The sequence below is a fragment of the Alosa sapidissima genome, chromosome 20, assembly GCF_018492685.1.
Source record: "Alosa sapidissima isolate fAloSap1 chromosome 20, fAloSap1.pri, whole genome shotgun sequence".
NCBI lineage: Eukaryota > Metazoa > Chordata > Actinopteri > Clupeiformes > Clupeidae > Alosa > Alosa sapidissima.
Window position 1 is genome coordinate 28,235,182 of NC_055976.1, and position 18,618 is coordinate 28,253,799.

Genomic DNA, 18,618 nt, shown 5'->3' on the forward strand with positions numbered 1-18,618 from the left:
TTTTATTTTCATTAGGCTGTTAATTAATTTGACATTATTGTTTATTATTGATACTCTCCTTAATGTAGTCTTACCATGTCATTGTTTTTATATATGATTGAATAGAGATTATTGTTTTATTATTGTTTTTCCCCTCATTTTCATTGCTTATTTTATTAGGCTATTGATTGAATTGATATTGTTGTTTATTATTACTATTCTCCTTATTATATTTGACCAACATTCTAATCTGTTCCCTGTTCAATTATAAATATTATGTTGTTTTGTATTTATGTGTCGCTTTGGACAAAGGCGTCTGCCAAATCCATAACCATAACCATAAGTCACAGCGATCTGTCTGGCATCATGTTTTTTTGTTGTTGTTGGTTTTTTTGTCTTGCTCTGACTTTGTAAAGCGTATTAAGTAAAGTGTATTGAGACCATGTTGCACGGTGATACGGCACTATACACAATAAATCGGTTGATTTTGTGGGCCTCTATTGTTTCTAGATTTCTGGACTATGTACATTTTCATTCGTACAAATAAATGTTTCATCTGTTTCAGCTTTGTCCTGTTTTGTCTGTAGCATCAGCAAGCCACACACTGGTTAGGACGAATCATTCTGAAGTCGAGATAGTATTTCATTATGGTGGATGTTGCTGTATTGGAGGTCACATTTCATTATGGTGGATGTTGCTGTATTGGAGGTCACTTTTAAGTATTATTTAAAAAACTATTGCTTTCCACAAAAGTTAGTTCAGACAACTTACTGATTCTGATCAGGCCCTTAGACAGCTGACAGCTGTGAGGTCACCGAGGTCTAGACCTCTGTAATTTTTCAGAGCTAAAAATAACATTTGAGGTGAAATTTAAAAGTGAATCAGCAGTTCAGAATACCTTCCCTGAGATGAGTGCATGTTTATCAACTGTTGTCAGTGGTTCATCACCAGCATTTTGTGGGCCTCTTCATTGTTCCTAGATTTCAGGACTGTGTACATTTTTACACTTTGTCCTATTTTCTTTGTAGCATCAGGAATCGACTCAATGCCGCTGCTGGCCATTTTGGTGCTCATAAGCGAGTTGCTTAGTTATTAACCCTTAAAGGTGTAGGTTTTTGAACGTTCTAAGTTCCGCAACAATTGAAGGTTCTAAAATTCTATGTTGAATTCAATGAACCCAGATATTCTTTAGAATGTTAATTTCCCAACATTCCCGTCACACCAGTGTGACGGTACTCCTTTAAGGGTTAAAGCAACACTATGCAACAGATTGGCATTTTTTGATGAATTTTACCATGGCATCATCTTTATATTCATGTGGATGGAATATGTTCAGGTGAAGGGCAGCAAAACACAGCAGCCATCCAGGATTTGCACCATGCTGTTCTGCATTAACACCTCACAAACAAAACCTTTCACAGCATATACTGTTATTGCAAAAAGAAACCATTTTGTATGTTAGCAAAAGTGATGGTGGTGTTTGTGTGGTTTTTCATAGTTAACCGGCTAGCTTTAGACTTGTTTCCTGTAAACAGCAGCATGTGCACCTCCCCCCTTAACAATAATAATGACCTCTCACAACCTCACCTTTTTAACCCAAAGTGGTCAAACAGGCAGAAACAGCGATGGGGCTGCAACTCATCCTCATATGTGAGTACATCTGTGGAAATAATGAATGTTTTGTGATGAAGGACAATGTTGGATGTGATAAATAATAATCAGTTTCAGTTCACTGACTGTAATTCTGTAAGCGATACTATAGTTTTAATATCCAAGTGTTCGTCATCTGCCATCTCTGTATCTCGCTTGCTCTTTCTCTCTTACACACACACACACACACACACACACACACACAAACACACACACACAGCACAGAACATGTTAAAGATATGTAATTCATCTGTTAACTCCACCTACCACTTAGATACACTAAATAAATAAATAAATAAATAAATAAATAAATAAAGGTATGATGAGTGATGACCTCATCAGTGTTCTCTCTCTTTGAACTCTCCAGCTACATGGGTAGTGGAATTGTCATGCCAGACAGGTAGGTGATTTAGAGCCATTTTACTGTGCAAATTTGGTGGTTATGTTCACTTAGTTAGTTTATAATTCATGACTTGTTTGATTTGTTTTAATACCACCAGGGCAGATTGTTCCTTCTGATTCTCCCCCTTTTCACCCTGCAGAAATGTATGCAGCAACTAGATATGCAAGAGAAGGGGAGAGTTTGCATTTACATTTTGTCTTTTTTCAATACTACCAGGGCAGAATGTTTCATCTCAATCTCTTACTTTTCACCGTGCAAACATTTATGTAACAACGAGAGATGCAAGAGAAGGGCAGAATGTGACTATAAAATGCAGCCTTCTTGGTCTAACATCCTCCACTACACACAAGGATCTAAATATGTACCTTTGCAAAGATGGAATTGGGGTGCTTATGGAACGACTGACTGGCCAGGATGATGTTACATTTATCCTCCCTAATTTTAAACAACAAAATTCAGGCACCTACAGCTGTGTCTATTCAGACAGAAAAGTTGACATTGGTGAGGTCAATGAAACAGGCAACAATCCTATATTCATCCAAATCATTCCTCTGCCAGGTAAACATACTGTATTTCTTCAGTAATACTCAGGGGAAAAAATAGGAACTTGTGGGGAAATGGCTGTAATGCATTTAAAAATGATGATATAAATAGTTTTACTTACAAATACTAGTACTAGAAGTGCGGTGAACAACAACAACAAATCAATATTTGGTGTGAACCTTTAGTGCAAACTTTGACTTCAAAACAGCATGAGTTTGCCATGGTACACTTTTACGATTGTTTTTAGGTAATTGGCACGTAGGTGCATCATCCCTGCATGTGTTATATATAAGAAAGAAATGTAAAAAGTCTACGTTTGAGCCTGTTAGTGACAAATTAGGTAGAATTATTTTTCAAAGTAGTTTTAAGTGGCAGTGTGTGTTTTTTTTTGTGTGAATACAACAATTTTAGGGAAAATCCCCAGGAGGTTCATACATCAAATTTACAGTACTTGCATTCAGAAGATGCCACTTGCCGCAGAAATTGATAAGGACAGAAAATAACAGTTAAAGTTCAGTGAACTTGAAGTTCAGGCCTTCTATTCAAAAACGAATAAATGGATTTTATGGAAAATGTTCTCATTGGTTGTTTTCTTGCTGGTTTTTGTATTATTCATTTCCTTTGTGTTCTTGTTTTGGATTTTTCTGCAGGTCACTTCCAAATGAATGTCATGCGAATACTACTCTCTGCTGGAATACTGTTAATAGTTGTATTTATATTAAGTTTTTCATATATCTACAACAGAAAAGCTATATATATGATCTCATGCAATTGAACAGATATATGTTTATGTTGATGTAAAAATATAGTAAATACCTATTTTAGCTCTTAAGAAATACATGCCCCAACTCATCACTTAGTAAATAAGCATCACTGTTTAGTATTGTTTTAATAGAAAGATGAGGAAGTTAAAGTAAAGCTTTGTGGACGGATGTCAGTGGTTCATCACCAGCATTTTGTGGATATCTTTATTGTTTCTAGATTTCTGGACTGTGTACATTTTTATTGATGAGTGAGATTTCATGCAAATAAATATTTCATCTGTTTCAATTTTGTCCTGTTTTGTCTGTAGCATCAGCAGGCCATTTTTTGGTTAGGACGAATCATGCTGAAATTGAGCTCATATTTCATCTTGTTACATGTTGTACATATTTTTTGTGAAGTGCTATCTGTTCTGTCCCTGGGTTTTGTAGTGAATACTTCCTGTTTCTAAGTAGATGCTGCCACCTAGCGGTGGTTTCCGTTTCTGAGTGAGATTAAGCACACGTAAACCAATGTTAGTCATTGTTGTAAGTGCATTTGAAGTGGAAAGACGGTGGAATTCGTGTGCATGTCTTTGTTTATATTACGCCCTCGACACGGGACAATCTGTAAGTTTGTGATGGTGGGGCTGTTGGATGAGATCTTGTGCAGGCGTATGTTTGACTGTGCGAGCATTTTCTGCGTTCTGCGCAGCACATCAATGGCCTCAGTCTCATTTTTATTTATTTATTATTTATCTCATTATTATTTATTTATCCCCCCTTTCCCAGATGGAATTCAGGTCAGAGTGCGGATCTCTTTTATCGTCTGCTTCACGCCGATCAAAAGGCTCAAGTGCAAGTCAGGCTGCAGCACAAGCACGAGCGAACGCTGAGGCTGCCCGTACCAGAGCTGAGTTTGCCAAACGGCAAATCGACATTGAGGTCGAGATAGCACGCATCGAGGCAAGACTAAATGCTCCAAAGCAGGAGGGTGAAGCTGAAGCAGCTCTCGCTGCTGCGAGGGTCCTAGAGGCAGCAGCTGAAGACCCAACTGAACATATCGAGTTGCCTATCCCAGGTATTCCAGTTTCAACACCTGGGCCTATCAAACGCATTGAAGAATATATCAAAACCCACTTCAATAGTGAACATGATATGAAAAAGGAGAAAAAAGACATTGGGGAATCTCAATGGGAGTTCAAGGATTCACATGACCTGGATCATCATGTGCCACAACCAACCACTCAGTATGCACCCAGGTATGCTACAGAGACTCCCACCAGATGGTAGCCTGATCAGGCTCCACCCACCTTTAACCGAACAGACAACACCCACATGCGAAGGAAATCAACATCCAGAGCGACAGAAATGTCTGATCTTGCTACCTACCTTGCACGTCATGATCTGCTGACATCTGGCTTCAAGGTATTCGACAATAGGCCAGAGACCTACATATCCTGGAAGTCTATGTTTCGCAATGGCATAGAAGGTCTAAACCTCAAAGCCAGCGAAGAGCTCGATCTACTCACAAAGTGGCTTGACGGGGAGTCTCTTCAACACGCCATTAGGATTAGAGCAGTCCACGTGAACAATCCGGAGACAGGCCTTCGACGTTTATGGCAACGGTTGGACAAGAATTACGGCTCATCAGAGGTAATTGAAGCATCTCTATTTAAGCGTCTGGAGAATTTCCCCAGAGTCTCCTACAAGGACAACCACCTTTTGCAAGAACTCGCAGATCTTCTTCTCGAGCTGCAAGCAGCAAAGAATGAAGGTTATCTACCGGGCCTCAGTTATCTTGATACGTCGAGCGGCATAAACCCCATAGTAGAGAAGCTTCCCCATAACCTCCAAGAGGCATGGATCAAACAAGGAACAAGGTACAAGAATGAACATAATGGTCTTTATCCACCTTTTTCTTATTTTGTCAAGTTTGTTAACAGCCATGCTGAAATGAAAACAGACCCCAGCTTTACATTGCAAGGCTCTAGCATGCTCCCCCTCAAAGCAGAAAAGACACTAGTAAAGCAAGCAAAATTCAGAACCCCCATCACAGCAAACAAAACACAGGTTGAGACGACACACACCAGCACTGATACTCCCCCTGCTGGTCCAGATAAACAATGTCCCATTCACAAGAAGCCACATTCACTAGCTAAATGTAGGGGCTTCAGAATGAAGACATTGGATGAGAGGAGAAATTTGCTGAAAGAGCACTCAATCTGCTACAAATGTTGCATGTCTACAGAACACAGGGCCAAAGACTGTAAAGCCGTGATTCACTGTGTAGAGTGCAATACCAATGGTCATGTTTCAGCATTGCATGCTGGACCACCCCCATGGTCAATTAAAGAGCCTAACACATCCACAGGGGGTCAAGGCGGGGAGCAAGACAACCCAGACTCCACTGTGACCACATCCAGCTGCACAGAGGTGGGAAAGGGCTCCAAAGAAAGTCGTGTTCTAAAATCTGCCTGGTCAACATCTATCACAAAGCCTTTCCTGATAAGAAGAGAAAAATGTATGCAATGTTAGATGACCAAAGTAACGTATCGCTGGCAAGGACAACCCTTTTTGACATCTTTGGTGTACAGAGTGAAGCACTACCGTACACAATGAAGACATGCTCTGGCATAACAAACACTAGTGGGAGAAGAGCCAATGGATTCATTGTTGAGGGGATCGATGGAAAGGTGTCTATGCCATTGCCAACACTCACCGAATGCAACCAGATTCCTGATAATGGACCCTTTCAAGAGAGTTCCATTATCAGCATCATAGTTGGCCCCACAAGACTTCCTGTTTAACATTCCATATGTTATCTTAATGCAGAGGAAGTAGATTGGGGCCCAAATAGAACGTTCAAGCATTGTTTTTGTTTACCTTGTTGAAAGGGTCTATAGGTGGGAGATCCCGACTCCAGAGGCAGCGACACACCACCCTCATCTTCAGGCCATCGCATCCCAGATACCCCCATCGCATCCCAGATACCCCCATTGGATCCTTCAGCAGAAATCCTTCTCCTCCTAGGCAGGGACATCATCCGGGCTCACAAGGTGCGCAGTCAGCTTAACGGGCCACATGACGCTCCTTACGCTCAATGTCTTGACTTGGGGGTGGGTGATCATAGGGGATGTTTGCCTCACAGGAGCTCATAAACCCACTGTGAGCTCTTTCAAGACAAACATACTTCAAAATGGGCGACCCAGTTTTCTCTCCCCCTGTGAAAACAGAATCCATGTTAGGGAAAGGTTTACAGACACTAGCCCCCTCTTAGGAAAAACGCAGCCCAAAGACGATATATAGGCAAACTCATCTTCAAGCAAACAGAGCAGGATGATAAGCTGGCACTATCTGCAGAAGATGAATTGTTCCTAAATATCATGAGCAAAGAATTCTGCAAAAATGAGGCAAACAGTTGAGTAGCACCACTCCCTTTTCGTTTCCCTCGACAACGCCTGCCCAACAACAGAGACCAAGCTCTCCTTCGGCTGATGTCACTCCGTCACACATTAACTAAGAAGCCTGCGATGAAGGACCATTATGTGGAGTTCATGGAGAAGATGTTAATCAAGGAACACGCCGAAATTGCCCCTCCCATCACAGCTGGTCAAGAATGCTGGTATCTCCCAAGCTTCGGGATTTGCCACCCTCAGAAGCCGGGCAAGATCAGGATAGTCTTTGATTCGAGTGCCCAGTGCAACAACATCTCTCTCAATGAGGTGCTGCTCAAGGGCCCAGATCTCAACAACACTCTGGTTGGGGTGCTCATCCGTTTCAGACTTGAGCAATATGCTGTAATGGCAGACGTGGAGCAAATGTTCCACAACTTCATCGTTAAAGAAGAGCATCGTGATTACCTTCGGTTCCTGGATGGATGGAGAAATTGCAGAGTTTCGAATGAGGGTCCATGTGTTCGGAAATTTTCCATCACCATCAGTTGCTATCTATGGGCTAAAAAGGACTGCGATTGAAGCTGAGGAAGAGTATGGTAGGGACACAAGGCTATTCATCGAACGCCACTTTTATGTGGATGATGGATTGAAATCCTTTTCTTCTGAGACTGAGGCCATTGATGTGCTGCGCAGAACGCAGAAAATGCTCGCACAGTCAAACATACGCCTGCACAAGATCTCATCCAACAGCCCCACCATCACAAGCGTCTTCCCTGACGAAGATCTCGCTACTGGCCTGCAGGGCCTTGACCTTGGGCAAAGCTCACCACCTGTACAGCGCAGCTTAGGTTTGGGGTGGGACCTTTCCACAGACCTGTTCATGTTTCAGGTGACAATCAGTGAAAAGCCATACACTAAACGTGGAGTGCTATCAGTCATCAACAGCCTCTACGACCCCCTTGGCTTCGCGGTGCCTGTAAGCATTGAAGGTCGCTTTATTTTGAGAGAGATCTCCTCTGATGTGTGTGACTGGGATGCTGAACTGCCAAAAGACAAACAGGCCCAGTGGGAAAGATGGAAAGACTCTCTGAAGCACTTACAGCAGTTGAACATCCCAAGAATGTACACTTCAATTCCTTCATCAGCAGCACAAAGGAAAGAGATAAACATTTTCTGTGACGCATCCACAAAAGCTGTAGGGGCTGTTGCCTATCTGAAGATTACAAATGCCGATGGCTATAGTGAAGTGGGCTTCCTTCTCGGTAAAGCAAGGCTTGCTCCAAAACCAGACATCACCATTCCGAGACTGGAGCTCTGCGCGGCAGTGCTGGCCGTTGAAGTAGCAGAGTTAGTCCAAGAAGAACTGGACATCGACGTGGACGATGTGAACTTTTTCACAGACTCAAAGGTCGTGCTGGGTTACATCTTCAATGAGAAGAGACGTTTTTACGTCTATGTTCATAACCGCGTGGAACGTATCAGGCGATCTACAAGGGCAAATCAGTGGCAGTACAGTATGTGCCCACTCATTTAAATCCATGCCACAAGAGCGCTGCCCGCTGAACAGCTGTGTTTCTCCACATGGCTAAGTGGACCTCCTTTCCTCACTAACTCAAAGCAAAGTGAAATACAAGAGAAGCCTTTCAACCTGGTTGACCCTGTAACTGATCCAGAGCTGCGGCCAGAGGTTGTGACCTGTGCTACCACTCTGTCAAAAGGTGATCTTGGAAGTGCTAGGTTTGAAAGATTCTCCAGCTGGAACCTGCTGTTGAGGGCAGTAGCTAGGCTGCAACACATTGCCAAGTCCTTCAAGCACAGACCAGAGAGTGCCTGTCATCACTGGCATGTATGTAGTTTGCACCTTGATGAAGACCAGCTTCAACAGGCAAGAGCCACAATCATTCGTGCTGTTCAAAGTGAGGTCTTTGCTGAAGATTTCAAACACGCTGAACAAGGTGAGCCTGTCAAAAGATCAAGCCCACTCAGCAAGTTGTGTCCATTTGTGGACGAAAGTGGACTTCTCAGAGTCGGAGGTAGGCTCATTCCGGGAAGACATCATGTGACTGAGCTATTAGTCAGACATTTTCATGAAAGGGTGTACCACCAGGGTAGACATTTCACTGAAGGGGCTGTTAGAGCTGCAGGATTTTGGATTGTGGGAGGAAAGAGAGCGGTCAGCAGTATGATCTACAACTGTGTCACTTGTCGCAGGCTGAGAGGCAGACAACAAGAACAGATCATGGCGGACCTGCCTGAGGACAGATTGAGCACAGACCCACCGTTCACATATGTGGGCCTAGACGTGTTTGGGCCTTGGCATGTCATGGTCAGGAAGACAAGGGGAGGTCAAGCAGAGGCCAAGAGATGGGCTGTCATCTTCACGTGCATGAGTGTGCGTGCCATACATATCGAAATCATAGAATCAATGGACACATCATCATTCATCAATGCCCTGCGTCGTTTTTTTGCCATCAGAGGTGCTGCAAAACTGCTCAGATCGGATTGTGGGACCAACTTTGTGAGTGCCTGCAAGGAGCTGCAAATTGACAAGAAGGGTTGCCACAACAGCGAAATTGATACTTACCTCAAAAACCACGGTTGCCAGTGGCAGTTCAATCCTCCTCATGCTTCACACACGGGCGGATCCTGGGAGCGCATGATGGGGGTTTCCCGTCGGATCTTGGACGCAATGCTACTGCAACATGGATATGCTAATCTCACTCATGAAGTGTTGGTAACATTCATGGCTGAGGTAACTGCAATAGTAAATCCACGGCCTATCACAACAGTTTCCACAGATCCAGAGCATCCTGCGATTCTTACCCCTGCCATGCTGCTCACACAGAAGTCTGGCACACCGCCGGTACCACCAGGGCAGTTTGAAGGACGCGACCTCTTCAGGGCACAGTGACGACGTGTGCAGCACTTGGACGCGACCTCTTCAGGGCACAGTGGCGACGTGTGCAGCACTTGGACGCGACCTCTTCAGGGCACAGTGGCGACGTGTGCAGCACTTGGCCGCGACCTCTTCAGGGCACAGTGGCGACGTGTGCAGCACTTGGCCAATGTCTTCTGGGGTCGATGGAGGAAAGAATACATCAGCGGGCTCCAAGATCGGCGCATATGGCGGACAGCGAGACCGAATCTACAAGAAGGAGATGTGGTCCTGCTTAAACAGGGCCAGGAGAAGAGGAACGATTGGCCAGTCGGGCTCATCACTAAAGCCTTTCCCAGTGAGGATGGCAGAGTGAGGAAGATTGAGGTGAAGGTTGTTCGTGACGGCGAGCAAAGACTTTACCTGCGCCCCATCAATGAGGTCGTCCTGTTGGTGTCTAAGGACACTGTTTAAGAGACTGGATTGTCTTGATATCCTTTTGAAACTGTTTGCATAGGTTTGTTTGGGTGACATCCTTAAGATGTCAGACGGGGAGTGTTCTGTCCCTGGGTTTTGTAGTGAATACTTCCTGTTTCTAAGTAGATGCTGCCACCTAGCGGTGGTTTCCGTTTCTGAGTGAGATTAAGCACACGTAAACCAATGTTAGTCATTGTTGTAAGTGCATTTGAAGTGGAAAGACGGTGGAATTCGTGTGCATGTCTTTGTTTATATTACGCCCTCGTCACGGGACAATCTGTAAGTTTGGATGATATAATTTAGTTAAGCTATGTGTTTAGCCTTACTTTGCATATGTATTTTGCGTTTGTATTGCTATATGATAGTAAAAAACCTTGACTAGCGTCCTAGGCTAGTTTATAGCTAACTTGGAACTGTTCAGAAATAGCTAACGCTGTTTGACCCGTAGCGGAATAATGTGTTTGTCATTTACATGTATGCACAAAATGATAGCTTTATTAATTGAAATCTCCTTTATTTTTGTATTTTCAGTTTTACAAATTGTGGTTTCCAAGTAAACACTCTCAAACGGCATCAGTGTCTTGAGCACTTACTGGACACTTGTTTAGCTCGCTGTCTAGGCTGTGTAGAGCCACATAGCTGAGGGCAGAAGAGTATCAGCTCCATCGCTTATAAACTTGAACATTCTGACACCTTTCCATTGACGTGTCCTGACAATACGAAAGAAATGCATTATGTAACGTTTCAGTTGGAGGGTGACGTGCATGTGTTGGCTAAGGATGTATGGTCAAACGAGAGTGTAAATTGCAAATTACTTAGACTTTTCTGTTATGGCAACAAAATGTCATAAAATACAGTTTGTTCCTTCAATTCAAACTCAGTGTTTTGCAATAAGCATTGTAAACCCAGGACAATATCACTATACATCACAAACTTCTTCACAGAGTCTGTGAGAGGCCTTCTGAACTCTGGATAAAGAGCAGATGCAGACACCTGTAACCTTTATCGTTGCTGCAGTGTAGCTAAACATATACAGTTAAAAGCACTTGACTGCAGCTTGGATGAGTCACTTACGTGCTTATGCCCAGCCTTGTTACAGTCAACCAATAGAATTTAGAGATATGAAAAAGGATGTTCATTCTGCTGTGCTGCTTGTTGAACCACATGGTCACACACCATCCCAGCACAAAGTGGTCAAACAGGCAGACACAGCGATGGGGCTGCAACTCATTCTTATATGTGAGTACATCTGTGGAAATAATGAGTGTTTTGTGCTGTTGGATTTGATACAGGATAATCAGTTTCAGCAGTGGCGTGCACAGACATTTTGGGGGGCAGGTGCTCAGGATGGGGGGGGGGGGGGGCACTTTTTAGCGCACGTGGAACACTTAATTATAAAAAAAAAATTACACGCACATGTTGAATGAAATTTGACTTGTGCTGCAATTAGTAAATCAATATACAATTAAGACAATAAAGAGACCAAAATGTGTTAATTTATGTTGCCTAACAAAACCTATACAACAGAAAACGTTCGTCTTAACACATAGATTTGCAATTGCAAACTCTACCGAAATTATTTGTAGCCTATGTGGTCGTCCTCACGTTATCTGTCATTGACTTGGGCTACAGCGTAAAACTTTATCAGGTGACCAGTCGGCTAAAAATGCTTAGTTGTTTGATGCTGTATGAGACATTTTACTGCACAACAAAATGATTACACGTTGGGCTTAGAGGGCAAACTGTACGATTTTACTTGATCTGTAAGACAATAAAGAGACCAAACAGTACGAGAAGGAGTTATAGTGGGCTACTGACTGTTGTCATTACATGAATGCAGATGGGCATTTTTCACAGGTAATGGGGAACTTCCCGTTTCTTCTATCACAAATTAATGTGTTAATTGCCTAACAAAACATATACAACAGAAAACGTTCTTCTTAACACATAAATTTGCAAAATCTAACGAAATTATTTGTATGTGGTCGTCACGTTATCTGTCATTGATTTGGGCTACAGCATAAAAACTTTATCTAGCTTCATCTAACTAGTTTATCTGGTGACCAGTCGGCAAAAATGCTTGTTTGGTGCTGAATGAGACATTTTACTGCACAACAAAATTATTACATGTGGGCTTAGAGGGCAAACTGTAAGATTTTGCTTGATCTGTATGTTACCTGGCTGATGGGGCACGGGAGAAGCAGCCTGTCAGCGACCATGCCTGCTATCTGAAGACGCTTACTGAACTGCTATGGTGCTGCGCATCTGGCGTGCCCTGCGCGCGACCGCGCGAGTTCACGTGACAAAGGAAGAGAGCTAGGCTGGTCGGGTGTGCGCAAGGAGGTGGCTCATTTCGGGGCATTGTTTAAGTCGTTTTTAATGGCTCAGATTTTCAAAAGATAATTTCAAAACCTCAGTAAAATCTTAATAATATTAATAATTTAAAAAAAAAAAAAGTTTCAAAAGGGCATTTTCGTTGATAAAGGGCAAACTTCCTAGTGCTTTAGCACCACCTAGTATCTATGTATGCACGCCTATGAGTTTCAGTTTACTGACTTTGTAATTCTGTAAGCAATAGGCATACTATAATTATAATATTCAAGCATTTGTCAATGTCGCTCTCGCTCTCTCTCTCTCTCTCTCTCTCTCTCTCGCTCTCTCTCTCTCTTGACAGACACACATACACAATTTAATTCATGTGTTATCACCACCTACCACTTAGATACACAAAATAAAATAAATAAATAAAGGTATGATGAGTGATGACCTCATCAGTGATCTCTCTCCTTTAACTCTTCAGCTACATGGGTAGCGGAATTGTCATGCCAGACAGGTAGGTGAATTAGAGCCATTTTACTGTGCAAATATGGTGGTTATGTTTGTACATTTAGTTTATCATTTACATTTTGTCTTTTTTTTTAATACTACCAGGGCAGAATGTTTCTTCCGATTCTCCTACTTTTCACCCTGCAAACATTTATGCAAAACCAACCAATGTAAGTGAAGGGCAGAATGTGACTATAAAATGCAGCCTTCTCGGTGTAACATCCTCCACTCCACACAAGGATATAAATATGTACCTTTGCAAAGATGGAATTGGAGTGTGTATGGAACTACTGAGTAGCAAGAAAGATGCTACATTTATCTTCCCTGATGTTACACAACAAGATTCGGGCAGCTACAGCTGTGTCTATTCAGACAGAAAAGTCAACGCTGGTGAGGTGAGAGCAACAGGCGCAAATACTGTATTCATCCAGGTCCATCAGATCCAGGTCCATTCTCAGCCAGAGTCAGGTATGCGTCCTAAAATCCTCGTTAATGGAAATAAGTCAATAATAACATATTTGAGATATTTGTATAGAAGAGCATTTTATTTTTTTCCTAGCTCCATGGCCTTTATTCAAGTTCATTCTCTTCTTGATTGCTGGTCTGTTAGCATGGGTATCGTCACTGGGCATGTGCTACATTTGCTGTAGAATATCACGTAGAAAGCGTAAGTATTGATCCTGTTGTGGCTAGTTAAGCTAACATTGTTTTGAAAGAACATATTTAATTCTGCAGAGGGACATTTGTAACTAAGTTAGAGTAAACATTCATTAGGTTAATGCACCAAAGGTGCAGCTTCCAAATGTAGGCTTGATGCATTCAGAAGGAGGGATCCCACCACGCCAACTCTAAATCCCAGGTGGCTTTCAGTACTCTCCTGAATGGGTGTTTCAGTCGTAAATCCCTGAACTCATGAGTCAAACATATTTACTTCAAGCAGCCTTAGGAGGACTAGTAGTAGTAGCAGTTCACCAAACTAGCCTGACTTTGAGTGACAGGTTAAATGTCCAGAGTGACTCAACTTAAGGACGTAAAGATTCCAGATTATACTGACTATCCTCTCGGCTTGCTGGCCTGCTCATGATGTGCTTGTCCTGCTATCCTGATTTTGTTCTCCATTCCAGGTCCCAAGGAAAGACCGCCAGTAAGGTGAAGTTCATATTGTTCATGATTTTCCTTGTACCCACAACAAGACAATATTTTGCATTAATGTATTGTATATTGTGGTAGTACAAAATGCACTAGCCTACAACACCCACATTTTGTGATAACCTTTACATTAAATAATAACCTATTCCATGTCAAATCAGACAAAATCCAGGAAAATGGTTGCTGCACAGTCTCAGATTTTGCTCAGAATTTGTCATCCTAATCTTTAGCTCCCAAAACTAAGACATGTAAAATATTTTTCTTAAATTCCTACATTTCATACATTTTTTGTATGCAATGATTTTGTATAATTTTTACACTCTCAGAAATGCCTTATATTGAAAGCCATGAGCATTAATATATATCTTGAAAAGTATTAGTCCTAGCCTGCCCAAACCTTGTATCGGGGAAGACATACATATTCTCGGTATGATTGAAAAGTTTGTACTGCATTCCCATTAGTTTTATATTTGGCAAAAAGTGCAAAACTGGTGATATTGATATTGTAAACTCATTTTCTGTATCCACATGGAACCAATCATTATTTTGTCTGCAAAAAGAACAATGTATTAAAGTAATGGTTCGGCATGAATTTTACCCTATGGTCATTTGCATGATGGCTGTGAGCCAAACACAGCCTCAGAAGCTTTTTCCCCCCCTTGGTCGAACATTGGTCGCGTTAGCACTATCAGTCAGGCCCAATAGCTTAACGTTGGCGCTAATGGAACAAGTCGTGTATCTCATAAATTACCCCACTAATAATGCCCGGAATGTTACCAAACTTCTACAGTATACAATTAGGTTCTGTACTCATAATACGAGGCATTGAAAAGTTTGTAAGTACACCAGGGGCCTCATTTATAAAGCGTTCTTACGCACAGATCTGATCTTAGACGGTGCGTATGCTCAAATCCATGCCAACGCTCAGATTTAATAATAATAAGGATAATATTGGATAATACCGTTTTGAATGTTAAAAGTGAATAAACTCTTTTGAGAGGTGGATAAACTCTGATAAGAGGTGGGTAGGCCTAAATTCTATTTCTGAAATGTCAGAGGTGGATAAACTGCGTTTAAGTATATATACTTTTTTGATCCTGTGAGGGAAATTTGGTCTCTGCATTTAACCCAATCGGTGAATTAGTGAAACACAAACAGCACACACACAGTGAGGTGAAGCACACACTAATCCTGGCGCAGTGAGCTGCCTGCTACAACGGCCGCGATCGGGGAGCAGTGAAGGGTTAGGTGCCTTGCTCAAGGGCACTTCAGCCGCGGCCCACTCGTCGGGGCTCGAACCGGCAACCCTCCGGTTACAAGTCCAGAGTGCTAACCAATGGGCCACGGCTGCCCACTGGTTTAGCCTCCACTACATCCTAATTTGCGCTCATAGGCCTATTCCCAGCTTCGTAACAGAAAGGTAATATTTGAATGTAAGCTATACAATGTAGGCTATAGATGTTTTATATCATATATAGCCTACACAATCAAGGGACGGAAGTTATCCTCTGAAAGCAGGGCATCTTCATATTTAGTGTTGCGTCGGAGTTGCGTAAAGAGGTGCAGAGCGCGCATCTGTTTGCTTTTTTTGACTGGCAGTGCATGTACATGAGTTGAATAATGTAGGCTAAAATATAAAGGTAAGCCTAAAGCAAACAATAAAGGACAATGTTTAAGCCACTGGACATTTCTGAAAGAAAACGATAGCAAAGATATGCAGAATGAATGAATAATGACCGGCGAACTAGGCTACTTTTTCAGCAAAAACACAGCCTATCCTAAAAGAAACGTTAACATAAAATGTTTTCAATATATAATTTGACATAGGCTACAGCTTTTAGGCCAAATTTCCGTCAAGGATTCCCGGGACACTGAAAGACCGGGGTAGACGAAACTTGGTGGGCATGTAACCCCACATGGATAGCATGGAACCATCGTTTTTCGTTTTGATCTGTAGCCCCCCGCTGGACTGCACCCCCCGAAAGGAGGGTAGGGCAGACACAGTTTTCTGTGAATATCTCGAGAACCGTAAGGTTTAGGAGGACCATTTTTTTGTGTATGTTGATCTCAAGGGGCCATGTCAACCCATTCCATAACCACTCATTTCATGTATAGCGCCACCTAGTTAAACACAAAAAAGTAAAAATGAGGTGTTGTAATCGCAGGTATCTGTGACCTAACATAGTCAAAACTGCACGAAATTGGAAGTGTAGGATCATTATTACACCCTCTGAATGCACGCCAAGTTTCGTGGAATTCCGTTCATGGGGGGCCACACAATAAATTAATTTATGTTACTATACACCAACTGGCCTGTAGGTGGCCGGAGACAGTTTTCTGTGAATATCTCGAGAACCGTAGGGCCTAGGAGGTCCACCTTTTTTTTGTACGTTGGTCTTAAGGGGGCATGTCAACCCATCCCATTACCACTTATTTCATGTATAGCGCCACCTAGTTAAAAATTAAAAAGCAAAAAATTAGGTGTTTTCATCACAATATATCTGGCTGACATGGTCAAAACTGCACGAAATTGAAAGTTGAAAAACATAACCTCACCTTGTTTAATCCTTAAAATCTTCAACCCATTATATGTGGAGAGCTCAAATACTGGTACATTACTAAAATATAATATGTAAAAATAATGATCAATACTTGTGCATACAAAAACAAGCTTATACTACCCTTAACGTCACTTTTTTTGCACTTTTTCCCAAATCTTGGGCCTTGTAATCAATGAAAATGCCATGCAAACTTTTAAAGGTTCAGTCATACTGAGAACATGATCGTCTTCCACCCTACAAAGTTTTGGCTGCCTATGAATAATACTTTTCATTATGTTAATGGCCAAACATTGCATCCCAGATAATGTGATTTTCAGAATTGAATTTCAAGGGATGAACATAATATGAAGACATAGGATTTGAACAGAAATATTTTACAGGCCTTGTTTTTGGGACCCATTCTTGACAAGGTTTGAACAAAATCTGACGGTGCAGCACTAACAACCTTATTTGATTTGACACAGAATAAGCCTATTACACAGGCCTGTAGCTAACTATGAGATAACTGAGGTCCAGACCTCCATATTTTTTAGAGCTGAAAGTAACATAACAAATATGTGGTTAAGAACATCTTCCCCAAGATGAATGCATGTTTACAGTGATTCACTTTAGACTTGCTGTCAGTCAGTGTCTTATAGTTTTCAGAAATGCACAAGATGCAACAGTTCCTAGCATCTATCGCCCTGATTATGAAATGTGGGGAAAAGAATATTGCATTATCACTAATTAATGCAGCATTATTACATAATGTGTTGATACATATCTTCTAGATCTCCTTCCAGTGATGATGTATTTGGAGTGTACTGTGAAATCGAATGTGTTCCACGTAAGCATTAGTCATTTTATTAGTAAACTATGCAGAATCTGATTACATGCTAAGGTCAAGTTCTAATTCAGGTGTTTTCCCCTCAGCCAACACAGAACCAAATTCTGAACTGTAAGTGTTTTATCATGGCATTTGGTGATAGATTAATAGCTATCCAAAATGTAGTCATAATACATCAATGAATTTGAATACTACTCTCTCTCTCTCTCTCTCTCTCTCTCTCTCTCTCTCTCTCCACAGCATTGACAGCAGTGCTCTTTATTCTACGTCTTACAGAGGTGCGTATGTGCAGTTGTGTTATATTTGTTGCTCTGTTCAGTATGTCTTCTTCGATACCATGTGAAGACTGTTGGCTTAACCACACGTGCATAGACACAGAGTTCAAGGTTACTTTATGTGCACATAGGCAAAGAACATCTAAAACTAACCCCACTGAATAGGGTTTGTATTTTCATACCTGCAATGTGCTAATATAGTCTCTCCCATATATGCAGAACATCGTCAAGCACAAGCTGAACTGAATGACGTATATGCTAAAGTCACAAAGAGTCACAGATGAAGTCACTGATGAATTATAAACTGGATTGAATTTTGCTGTTTTTACTGTGAAACGAGATGGTCAATTCTTGAAATGTACTCTTGTGCATAGGAAAAGACATGTCATTCTGGTGTCATACAAATAAAAGATATTCATCTTTCCAAAACTGCTGTTTGCCATGCTTTCACTTTCATTAACAAATGTGTCAGCAGTTAATGTTATAAGAAGTATTCGAATAACATCAGACATAAACAAAAAGGTAACACTTTACTTGATGGGTGAGTTCATAACACATTCATAGCAGCGGTCATAAACTGCACATAAAGCATTCATGACTGTTTTATGAGACATGACTTAACATTCATTCCAAACCTTTCATGAATGTAGAAGACAGAACAACGACAACTTGTCAAAATAAAAGTCCCAAACGCAAAGCAGCATTGCCATTTTTGTTCCAAACCTCTTACCTGATCACGTCACATCTGAGTCAATGGGCTACTCCAGTGCCAAAAAGACAGAACATGGTCAAGCAAATAATTTATGTTTAAATTATGTTCAGTAGAGGGTCCCTAAAGCCAAACCGAAGTATCCCGAGGTCTTTATGTGGTCGGATAGAGTCCAGAATGAATTTCATCAAGCCAGTACCTTTCCGG

General features: G+C 41.7%; 1 protein-coding gene across 5 annotated transcripts; it reads left to right on the plus strand.

The window, feature by feature from the left end:
- Window positions 1-1,967: 1,967 nt before the first annotated feature.
- LOC121694892 lies at window positions 1,968-18,075 on the plus strand. Of its 5 annotated transcripts, none has more exons than XM_042075298.1 (10): window positions 10,130-10,344; window positions 12,866-12,898; window positions 12,997-13,061; window positions 13,234-13,359; window positions 13,451-13,558; window positions 14,016-14,040; window positions 17,372-17,427; window positions 17,514-17,538; window positions 17,668-17,705; window positions 17,922-18,075. In XM_042075298.1, exons 2-10 carry the CDS (start codon window positions 12,870-12,872, stop codon window positions 17,984-17,986), a joined length of 537 nt encoding a protein of 178 aa, XP_041931232.1. In that variant the 5' UTR covers window positions 10,130-10,344; window positions 12,866-12,869; the 3' UTR covers window positions 17,987-18,075. The 5 variants fall into 5 exon arrangements, with proteins under 5 accessions (XP_041931234.1, XP_041931232.1, XP_041931231.1 ...); XM_042075299.1 differs by lacking the exon at window positions 10,130-10,344 and adding an exon at window positions 11,054-11,304; XM_042075300.1 differs by lacking the exons at window positions 10,130-10,344; window positions 12,866-12,898 and adding an exon at window positions 1,968-2,029.
- Window positions 18,076-18,618: the final 543 nt, after the last annotated feature.